This window comes from Mobula hypostoma, chromosome 14 (genome assembly GCF_963921235.1).
Source record: "Mobula hypostoma chromosome 14, sMobHyp1.1, whole genome shotgun sequence".
Classification (NCBI taxonomy): Eukaryota; Metazoa; Chordata; class Chondrichthyes; order Myliobatiformes; family Myliobatidae; genus Mobula; species Mobula hypostoma.
Genome location: NC_086110.1, coordinates 14947970 through 14960082, shown reverse-complemented (window position 1 = coordinate 14960082; position 12113 = coordinate 14947970). Strand labels below are relative to the sequence as shown.

Below are 12113 nucleotides of genomic sequence, written 5' to 3'. Positions count from 1 at the left end.
AGATGTTGGACTCCATTATTAACTCTGAGGATTTGGGATTCTTGGAAGCAAATCTGTTGGAATTCCATGAGGCAATAACAGGCAGGACAGACAAAGGAGAGTTAATGAATGTTGTTTACTTGGATTTTCAGAAGGCCTTTGACAAGGTGCTGTACATGACATAGTCATAGTCATACTTTATTGATCCCGGGGGAAATTGATTAACAATGAGGCTGCTTAACAATATAAGAGCCCGTGGTATTACGAGAAAAATACTCACACAGATTAGAAATTGGCTGATTGTGAGGAGGCAAAGATTGGGAATAAAGGGGGCCTTTTCTGGTTGGTTGCCGGTGACTAATGGTGTTCTGCAGGGCTCAGTGTTGGGACTGCTTTTCATGTTATATATCAGTGATTTGGATGATGGAATTGATGGCTTTGTGGCCAAGTTTGCAGACAATATGAAGACAGGTGGAAGGGCAGGACGTGCTGAAGAAGCAGGGGGTCCTGCAGGAGGACTGAGGCAGATTGGGAGAATGGGCAAAGAAGTGGCAGATGGAATATAATGTAGGCAAGTGTATGGTCATACATGATGGGACAACATAACAGTATGTTTACTTTCTAAATGGAGAAAATTCAAATAAAATCAGAGGTGCAAAGTGACTTGGGGATCCTTGTGCAGGATTCCCAGAAGGTTAATTTGCAGATTAAATCAGTGATAAGAAAGTCATATGGCATGTTAGCATTCATTTCGAGAGGACTAGAATATAAAAGCAAGAATATAATGCTGAGGCTTTATAAGGCATTGGTCAGACTGCACTTTGAGTATTGTGAACAGTTTTGGGCTCCTTACCTAAGAAAAGATTTGCTAGCATTGAAGTGGGTCCAGAGGAGGTTCATGAGAATGATTCTGGGAATGTAAAGATTAATGTAAGAAGAGTGTTTGATGACTCTGGGCCTGTATTTGATGAAGTTTCGAAGAATGAAGGGAGGGCGAGATCTCATTGAAACCTATTGAATGTTCAAAGACCGAGATGGAGTGGATGTTTCTATAGTGGGTGAGTTTAGAATCAGAGGGCTTAACCTCTGTATAAAGGAACGTCCATTTAGAACAGAGATAAGGAGGGATTTGTTTAGCCAGAGGCTATTGGATCTGTGGAGTTCATTGTCACAGACAGCTGTGAAGGTCAAGTCATTGGGTATATTGAAAGGTGGAGGATGGTGGGTTCTTGATTTGTCAGAGTGTCAAAGGTTTACATGGAGAAGGCAGGAGAATGGGGTTGAGACGGATGATAAATCAGTCATGATGGAATAATGGAGCTGACTCAATGAGCCAAATGGCCTGATTCTGCTTTTGTCTTCTGTTCTAAGATATTGGTGTGATATTCGGACGTGTAGTTTGCTGCTGAGCTCAGTTTTCACATCGTGCCGAGTGTCCTACGCACACATTTTTCACTGCCACTGACAGCTGTCCTCCGGTGTTCTCCTGACAGTCAGGCAGCCACACTGGGGACGAGTAGCAAAATGTCTCTGCTCGAGCATTGTTGGTGAGGTTCTACTGATCAGCAGTGGAATTTAATCCTTGATGAAACCCAATTGCTTACAGTGTAACACAGTGCTGAGTCATGCCCACTTCTCAAATTGCACCTTCATTAACAAGGATACCTGGTTCGGAATTGTTGTGCTAAAATGTAATGGAATCATACATTTGTTGCAACACAGAACGAACCCTTTTGACTCATTTGATTTCTGCTATTTTCCAGTACATTAAACCTATCCTCTCAAACCCAACCTCAATTTCCCATAGCAGAAGTATGGGATAATACAGGTCATCAGCTATGATGAAATAAATCTGTGGGGAAATCGAGAAATATAAGAACATCCCCACCTGCAGGTTCCCCATCCACACTAGTCCTTCATTATCAGTGGCTATACATCTTGTATCTCCTTGGCCAACGGATTTGGGGAGTACCTTCAGAAGGACTGTAGCGGTTCCAGAATCTTCTCAAGGGCAATTAGGGACGGGCAACATACGCTGGCCTTGTCAGTGATGCAGAGGATGTAAAAAATATGATTTGTTTTTAAATGTGAAGTGTTAATGGAGCAATGATTATTTGTGACTTGAACTATGCTGATACGGGCAGTATGAAGAGAGGAATTGTAGAAGAACATTCAGGGAACCTTAATCATGGAGGCTTGGGTGCAGGGAATGAAGCAGACTAAATGATGCAATTGTCAGTGGGAATATTTACGGAACAGTGAATTTTGGATCATGAGTTTTGAATAACAGCAATAATGGATATGGATGGTAAAGGTAACCATTTTCAAAAGGGTTAGTACTGCATACAAAGCTAATACAGTGATGTGTGGCTTTTCAGGAGGCTGTGGCACATTCTAGCTATGTCCCCACGAGAGAAAATGGTAGGGCTATTATAACCAATGATCAAAGCACGGGAGATTGAAATAAAGCAGAGGAAGGGACTTGTGATTGAGGTTCGGTTGATAATACAGATAAGAACCAGGCTAACTAGAAAGTTCAAAGGTGAAGTGAAAAAGATAATTAGGGCAAAGATTATGAGAAAAGACAATAAACAAATCTTTTATAAGCTTGTAAGCAAAGGTAGTTGTGAGAGATGGAAATGAGTAGACACAAAAAGGATACAAAAAACATGGTCGAGATTCTAAATGAACATTTTTCATTGGTCTTGAGCAAGCAAGAAGAAACTGTTGAAATCTCAGCCAAAGAACATGGAACTGAGTTATGGGAAGCAGTTGAAAACTAATAGGGAGTAGATACTGGGCTAGTTTCACTTAGGTCACCTAGTCTAGGTAGGGTGCCTCCTAGGACACAATAGGTGGAAATTTCAGTAGTATTTCATTGTCTATGGATAAGGGGCCTGGGGACAATAGAATTGCAAATGTTATAGCCTTGTTTAGATAAGGACATAGACATAAAACAAGCAGTCAATCTTACCACAATAATGGGGAAACAGTTGGAAATACTAATAATGAAAAGCTTAGTGGTCATTTGGACAAATGTGGATTAATTAGGATTTATATTGTATAGATTATATTTAACAAACTTGGTAAGAGTTTGTTAAGAGCTTTGGTGAGGATGAGGTAAATACAGTTGATGTGGTTTATGTGTCTTTGAAAAATAAGTTCAAAACTCTGTGGATAACTGGGACTGTAATGGCAGGGATAGAAAATTGGTTGACTGACATGAAACAGGGAATAGCAGTGAACTGTGTTTTATAGTTTGGAGGAAAGTGTGTACTGATACTGTCCAAGGGATGGTACCACATCCTCTGTTTGTCTTAATATTTATTAATAACTTGGACAGGTTTCCATATTTGAAGATGACATAGTATACAGTAGTGACATTTAAGCTAGTTGAATGGACGCACATGGCAGCTGAAATTCTGCATTTTATGTTTCGGTAGGACAGTCAATAAGGTGATATAATCTAGGGGGAACAATCTCAAAGGAGCTAAGGAGTAGAGCAGTCTAGGGGCATTTGTGCATTAATTGTTTAAAGTGGCAGGACAGGTGGAGAAGTCAGTTGGAGGCACAAGAGACTGCAGGGGCTAGAATCAGCTCGACCCGATAAGTTCCTCCAGCAGATCGTTGCTCGAGAAAGCAGTCAATGGTTAAGGGATCCTGGGCTTCGTAAATAGAGGTATGGAGTGCTAAAGCAGATATGGCCACAATTGAAGTATTGTGTTCTGTTCTAGGCACATATTTGGAGAAATATATGAAAACGGCAGAAGAGGTTTACCAGGACAAGGGGCTTTAGATATGTGAATAGACTGGGGAAGCTGAGCTTGTTCTCCTTGGAACAGGTTACACTGAGGGGAAGTCAGTGGAGATACTTAAAATCATGAACTGTCTAAAAAGGCTGAACTGTTCTTATTGCTGGAAGGACCAGTGATCAGTGACCTAGAATGAAAGTATGTGTACCTAAGGTCTTATGAGAAAAATACTTCGAGCTGGGTGCGAATAAGATTGATGCTTTTTGAGTGAAGTAAGTGACAGCAGTTGGTCGGAGAAGTTTAGATTAATCCTCGGAAGCCTCCTGCGCTTCTGCAGTGTGTCCATCCAGTTCCCTCCTGAATCTACTAAAAAATTTTGCTTTTAGTTTCTGCCATCCTTTTGGCCAATGTTTGAAACTATAACTACTCTTTGCATAAGAAGTTTTGCCTTGTGTTCCGCTTTGGATCTGTACCTCGATACATAAATGATTTACTAATAGGAACAGCTGTTTTAAAATTTATTTTGGGGATTGCTGGTAGGACATTTGCTCATCTCTAATCTCTATTGAGAAGTCAAGTCGAGCTTATTGCCATTTAACTACATACATTTATGTAAGATATATAACCATATACAGTAATGTATATAGAAACAAGACAATGTTTCTTCGAGCCAGGGAATAAAGCACAGTAGTATATGTAATGCACAAAACACACGATGACTTATGATAGCAAGGATAAAATCTACAGATGAATCACACATAAATAACAATATAAAGTGCATTAATATTAAATATTGTAAGGTACGGAACAGATTAACCAGTGACACTTCGAATATGATGCGGCTGGGAGTTCAGAAGCCTGATGGCCTGGGGGAAGAAACTGTTTCTCATCCTGACCATTCTTGATTTTATGCATCCTACTCTCCTGCCTGATGGTAGAAAGTCTAAAAGAGGATACTGAATGGATGGGTGGGATCCTTAATAATACTAAGGGCCCTGCGTAAACAGCGCTCCTGATAAATGTCTATGATGGATGGTATGGAGACCCCTATGATCTTCTCAGCTGTTCTCACAGTCCTTTTTAAGGACCTCTGGTCTGATGGGGCCACCATCTTTCATGAAGGCATTTAACCCTAAAGAATGGGTCTGGAGTCACAACTCAAATCTGCTAAGGATAGCAGATTTCCTCTACTTGAATTTCAAAATTCCATATTTTAAATTAACTCATAATCACCATGGTAGTATTTGAATTTGAGTGTTTAGATTGTTAGTCCAGAATCTGGACTATTAATCTGGTGATTTATTCACTGAGCCAGTGTGAATTCCACTTCCACTGTCTTGATGAGGATTCTTGGCCCAAAATGTTGACTGTTTACTCTTTTTCATAGACACTGCCTGGCCTGCTGAGTTCCTCCAGCATTTTGTGTGTGTATTGCTTTGGATTTCCAGGATCTGCAGATTTGCTTGTGTCATTGCCATTTCCCTCTACTTACTAAATATAAATTGATTATCATCTTGTACACCTCAAACAAATTTTTTCTCAACTTTCTTTGATCCATAAAGGATAGTTCCTGCATTTCCAGTCCATCTAAAAGCTGAAATAGCTTGCCTCTGGAAATATCAAAATATTTTCTTCAACTTCTCTAAGATCTGAGGAAATCAGGTGATGCTGGACACACTGCCTCAGTTGTTAGTTGTGCAGTGTTTATGCAGGCTCGATATAACTTCCTTGGTTTTCCACTCTCCATACACCCTAGGATCCTAATGCTTTTCAAAGATTAATGCATAACACATCGCAGCCCTTCTGTTCCTGCAGAATCTTTAGAATCGCAGTTTGCTAGACTCTTGAACAAATTTCTTGAATGTACAACTGGACTGACTTGTTTACTTATTCCTTTATTCATAGGTGTACAGTCTGGAGATTTCTGCCATGTCCAGGCGGGTAATGCAGAAGGTGAGTTGGCATTCGTGGAGCCGAGCTAACTGGAGTCTCTTGCTGGAGCAATTTTGTTTAGTGGGTATCTTTATCTCAAGGAATGTCACATTGTGGCAGTGATTCTGTGCTGAATGATATACCGTGTGTTGCAATAAACTAATGAGCTGATAGATCCCTGGTTTATTGCAGTCAGTTGATGGACTTGGCCCCAGGGTGGTACATTTTAACTTAAAGCACACGGTATTGGGGGTAAGGTATTGGTGTGGGTGGAGAATTGGTTAGCAGACAGGAAGCAAAGAGTGAGAATAAACGGGACCTTTTCAGAATGGCAGGCGGTGACTAGTGGGGTACCGCAAGGCTCAGTGCTGGGACCCCAGTTGTTTACAATATATATTAATGACTTGGATGAGGGAATTAAATGCAGCATCTCCAAGTTTGCGGATGACACGAAGCTGGGTGGCAGTGTTAGCAGTGAGGAGGATGCTAAGAGGATGCAGGGTGACTTGGATAGGTTGGGTGAGTGGGCAAACTCATGGCAGATGCAATTTAATGTGGATAAATGTGAAGTTATCCACTTTGGTGGCAAAAATAGGAAAACAGATTATTATCTGAATGGTGGCCGATTAGGAAAAGGGGAGGTGCAACGAGACCTGGGTGTCATTATACACCAGTCATTGAAAGTGGGCATGCAGGTACAGCAGGCGGTGAAAAAGGCGAATGGTATGCTGGCATTTATAGCGAGAGGATTCGAGTACAGGAGCAGGGAGGTACTACTGCAGTTGTACAAGGCCTTGGTGAGACCACACCTGGAGTATTGTGTGCAGTTTTGGTCCCCTAATCTGAGGAAAGACATCTTTGCCATAGAGGGAGTACAAAGAAGGTTCACCAGATTGATTCCTGGGATGGCAGGACTTTCATATGAAGAAAGACTGGATGAACTGGGCTTGTACTCGTTGGAATTTAGAAGATTGAGGGGGGATCTGATTGAAACGTATAAGATCCTAAAGGGATTGGACAGGCTAGATGCAGGAAGATTGTTCCCGATGTTGGGGAAGTCCAGAACGAGGGGTCACAGTTTGAGGATAGAGGGGAAGCCTTTTAGGACCGAGATTAGGAAAAACTTCTTCACACAGAGAGTGGTGAATCTGTGGAATTCTCTGCCACAGGAAACAGTTGAGGCCAGGTCATTGGCTATATTTAAGAGGGAGTTAGATATGGCGCTTGTGGCTACGGGGATCAGGGGGTATGGAGGGAAGGCTGGGGCAGGGTTCTGAGTTGGATGATCAGCCATGATCATAATAAATGGTGGTGCAGGCTCGAAGGGCCGAATGGCCTACTCCACCTATTTTCTATGTTTCTATTTTATCAATGGGTTCCGCTGGATCCTGATGCTTTTGCAATACAAAGGTTCTTTGGAAGTCAAGAATAAGGCATAATTGTTGTTTGCAATCGTTTTATTAAGGGTTACAAGAGCAGAGAAGAGGATAGAAGAAGATGCATGGCGAGAGAATCAAAGCAAAGAGAGAGTAGTGTGGTTTTCTCATACCAGACTATTGACAACAGAAATTCCATTGATAACAGTTAACCAATAAGATAAGCCACTGACCCAAGAGGTCTCCAGAAAAATATAGAGGCAACTGGGAAACTCGCTGAACATTTACATGTTTATAGGTGATTATATAAAAATACAAACATGCATAAGGTTAAACTACAAGAAAAATAACAATTTTACACCCCAATCCAACAACCCCCAATCTTAACTTGCAGTAGAGTGTACTTATACTTCAGAATTTGTTGCAGCAGATTGCTTCCATATCTGGTTTAAGTAAATGGGGATTGATGCATTGAACTGAAGGAATTGCAGGTTTGCAGTATTCTGTAGGGAGCTGTTGGACTTGGTTTGATGCCTTATGCTAGTGGACTCCTGTTAAGTGTGATAATGTGATTCTGTTTCTTGGAAGTGTTGGTGAGTTTGTTGAGCTAGCATTTACCCTGCTGCATGTGATGCTGCACATGTTATTATTTGATAAGCACAATACACTCCTTGTAAAAGATTAGTTTTCTAGTGACCAATTTAAAATAAATTAACTGGCTTTTTTTTTATTTGACTGTTGGAATATTAATTAATGACTATTTCTGACCAGGTTCTGCCAAAACTGCTGACAGTCCAAGATGCTCTCCATCACAGAAGACATTTTTCAGTCATTTTGATTCCTGATATTGTTGTAGTTGTTGGATGTCAATCATCCCTGCATGGACATCACTGCATGAGCTCTGTTGGCCAGTGTCCTAGGCCCAACCAACTTCAATTGCTTGAGTAATGATCTTTGTTCCAGCATGATCTCTGAACTGGGCTGAATGTGGCTGAATGCACAATCTCCAGTTCCATTTACAACTCCTCAGCAAGAAAAGCAATCTTGTCTGAGTGCACTGAGACCTGTATAAATCTGATAAGAGGCAAGCCTTGTAGAAGATAACAGCACAGTACAGGCCCTTCAGCCCACAATGTTGTGCTGACCTTTTAACCTACTCTATGTTCAATCTAACACTTCCCTCCTACATAGCCCTCTATTTTTCTGTCACCCATAGTAGTCTCATTTGTTTCAAACGTGTAAAGCAATGGCTGTCTCCAATAATAATCTAATCAGCTATCCTGACATTGAATGGCACTGTGGTTACTGAGACCCCACTATCATTTGGGGTGGGGGATGAAAACATAGGTCAAAAACTTGACTGGACCCGTCACATAAATAATTTGGTCACGAGCAGTTCAGAAGCTGGGTAACCTGCAGCAAAATAGCGTCTCCTGACATCCCAAGGCCTTTCTACCATTCACAGGGTGCCATTGCAGTGGTGCTAGAAGGTTTGTGAACCCTTTAGAATTTTCTCTAATTCTGCACAAATATGACCTAAAATATGATCAGATCTTCACGTAATAGCTAAAGCTAGATAAAGAGAACCCAATTAAATAAATAACACAAAAAAATTATACTTATTTATTTATTGAGAAAAATGATCCAATATTACATGTATTTGTTGGAAGAAGTATGTGAACCTCAAGGATTATCAGTTCATTTAAAGGGGGAAATTAGACTCAGGTGTTTCAATCAGGTGAGTGTGGGAGGCCCTGCCCTATTTAAAGAACATAAAACTGGGTCTATACTATCAAAGTTTGATCTTCACCACACAGGGTTTTGGAAGGAGATTTCTGAGGATCTCAGAAAAAAAGTTGTTGATGCTGACCAGGCTTGAAATGGATACAAAACCATTTCTAAAGAGTTTGGGCTCCACCAATCCACAGTCAAGCAGATGGTTTTCCAAAGGAGGAAATTCAATACTGTTGTTATTCTCCCCAGGAGTGGTCGACCAACAAAAATCACTCCAAGAGCAAGACATGCAATATTCCAGGAGGTCACAAAGATTCCCAGGGTAACATCGAAGGAGCTACAGGCCTCGCTTGCATTGGCTGATTTCAGTGTTCATGAGTCTACCTTCAGGCAAACACTGAACAACACGGTGTGCATGGCAGGATTGCAAGGAGAAAGCCACTACTCTCCAAGAAGAATATTGCTGCCCGTCTAAAGTTTGCTAAAGACCACGTGGACAAGCCAGAAGGCTATTGGAAGAATATTCTGTGGACTGATGACTCCAAAATAGAACTTATTGGCCTAAATAAGAAGTGTTATTTTTGGCAAAAAACTAACACTGCATTCCAGCGTAAGAGCCACATCCCATCTGTGAAACGTGGTGGCAGTGTCATGGTTTGGGCCTGTTGTGGTGCTTCACGACCAGGATGGCTTGCCATTATTGATGGAACTACTGTATGAATTCTGAATTGAACCAGCAAATTCTACAGAAAAAATGTCAGGGTATCCATCCATGAACTGAAGCTCAATAGAAAGTGGGTCATGCAGCAAGACAACGACCCAAAACACACAAGTTAGTGTACCGAAGAATGGTTAAAGGAGAAGAAATTTCATGTTTTGGAATGGCCAAGTCAAAGTCCTGACCTTAATCCTGTTGAAATGTTGTGGAAGGACCTGAAGCAAACAGTTCATGCAAGGAAGCCCACCAACATCCCAGAGCTGAAGCAGTTTTGAAAGGATGAATGGCCTAAAATTCTTCCAAGCCGATGTGCAGGACTGATCAACAGTTACTGGAAACAACACACACAAAGTGCTGGAGGAACTCAGCAGGCCAGGCAGCTTCTATGGAAAAGAGTACAGTCGACGTTTTGGGCCACAACCCTTCAGCAGGTCTGGAGAGAAAATGTGATGAGGAGTAGATTTAAAAGGTGGAGGAGGGGAGGGAGAAACAAACACAAGGTGATAGGTGAAACCGGGAGAAGGAGGGGTGAAGTAAAGAGCTGGGAATTTAATTGGTGAAAGACATAACAGGGCTGGAGAAGGGGGAGTCTGATAGGAGAGAACAGAAGACTATGGAAAAAGGGGGAGGAGCACCAGAGGGAGGTGATGGGCAGGCATAGAGATATGGTGAGAGAGGGAAAAGGAGATGGGGAATGGTGAAGGGGGGAAATTACTGAACGTTCGAGAAATTGATGTTCATGCCATCAGGTTGAAGGCTATTCAGATGGAATATGAGGGGCTTTTTCTCCAACCTGAGTGTGGCTTCATCATGACTGGAGGTGCCATGGATAGGCATATCGGAATGGGAAGTGATATGAAGTGGGTGGCCACTGGGAGATCCTGCTGCTTCTGGCAGACGGAGCATAGGTGCTCGGCGAAGTGGGCTCCCATCTGTGTCAGGTCTCACCGATACAGGAAACCACAGCGGAAGTGCGGCCTCACCTGGAAGGACTGTTTGGGGCCCAGAATGGTGGTGAGGGAGGAGGTGTAGGGGCAGGTGTTGCACTTGTTCTGCTTGCAAGGGTAGGTGTCAGGAGATCAGTGGGGAGGGACTTGTGGACAAAGGAGTTGCCCAGGGAGCAATCCCTGCGGAAAGTAGAAAGTGGTGAAAGTGGTGGGGGGGGGGGAGGAATTTGCGCTTGGTGGCAGGATCCTGTTGGAGATGGTAACGTTTGGAGATACTAGAAAGATTTGGTTATTGCTGTACAAGGGAGTCACACCAATTACTGAAAGCAAAGGTTCACATACCTTTTCCAACAAATGCATGTAATATTGGATCTTTTTTTAATAAACAAATTAACAAGTTTAATGTTTTTTGTCTTTGTTTAATTAATTGGGTTCTGTGTCTAGTTTTAGGAATTATGTGAAGATCTGATCACATTTTCAATCACATTTATGCAGAAATAGAGAAAATTCTAAAGAGTGCACAAACTTCCTAGCACCACTGTAGGTGTGATTCTCTGGACTAGCCTGGATGATTGCAGCTCCAACAATAACACAATAAATTTAACGCATCTCGGTTAAAAAGGCCAGGAGATTGGAATGCTACTCTTCCATCATAAACCTCTATTCCTTCCATCTCCAGTACACAATGGCAGCACTGTGTGCAGTCTACAAAAGGCACTGCACTAAGTTAATCCAGAAGCTCCAAAATCCACATCATTACTGCATCAAGAAAAACAAGGACAGCAGGCACATGGGAACATCATAAGCTGCATGTTTCTCTCCAAGCTGCACACCATCTTGCCTTGGAAATATATTACATTTTCTTCATTGCTGGGTTACAGCCTGGAATTCCCATCCAACAATATTGTGGCCATTAACTTCACCAGAAGGACTGCAGGTACCAAGAAGCTGGCTCACCACCATTAAATCAAAGGCAGTTAAGGATGTACAGATCTTTCCAGAATTATCTGCATCTCATAAATCAATAACAATATCTCTATAATATTACTTTCTTTATCTGCACATTTTGCACATTGGTTGTCAGTTTTTGTTTATGTATAGTTTTTCATAAACTCTGTTGTATTTCTTTATTTTCCTGTAAATGCCTGCAGGAAAATGAATCTCAGGGTTGTGTATGGTGACATCTACATACTTGGATAACACATTTACTTAACTTTGATAAATCAGTATCTGAATTTTAGAAAAATCATCCATATGTTTTGACATTCGGAAGATCCTGGGAATGTTCTGAATATCCTGAGAATGTATTAATGTACAACAGTACAAGTGGAACAGATTTTATCTATACAGCAGAGATGTCACCAGGATCCTGCCTCTAAATTTCTTATTTGTATGAATCTCAGATTCTAGCTGCTAATGGACTGACCGGGAAGGTGTTGATTTCAGAGAAGAGCCCAGAGCAGATAACACCTGAAGACCTGGATAATAACCAGGTGAGCTTATGCTGAGGGAAGGATAGGTAAATGTGGATCGTTTGGGTAAGTCTCTTATCAGAGTTGCTGGTGAACGCAGCAGGCCAGGCAGCATCTCTAGGAAGAGGTACAGTCGACGTTTCAGGCCGAGACCCTTCCTAGAGATGCTGCCTGGCCTGCTGCGTTCACCAGCAACTTTGATG

At 41.7% G+C, this 12113-nt stretch overlaps 1 protein-coding gene across 3 annotated transcripts in view; it reads left to right on the top strand.

The window, feature by feature from the left end:
• The window catches only part of prmt7 (protein arginine methyltransferase 7), a 53034-nt gene that overhangs the window by 23979 nt on the left and 16942 nt on the right, over positions 1-12113 (top strand). For all 3 annotated transcript variants that reach the window (XM_063066705.1, XM_063066708.1, XM_063066706.1), the window contains exons 11-12: positions 5637-5684; positions 11842-11931. In XM_063066705.1, the coding sequence (XP_062922775.1) occupies positions 5637-5684; positions 11842-11931 (138 nt within the window). The remainder of the gene's footprint in view (positions 1-5636; positions 5685-11841; positions 11932-12113) is intronic.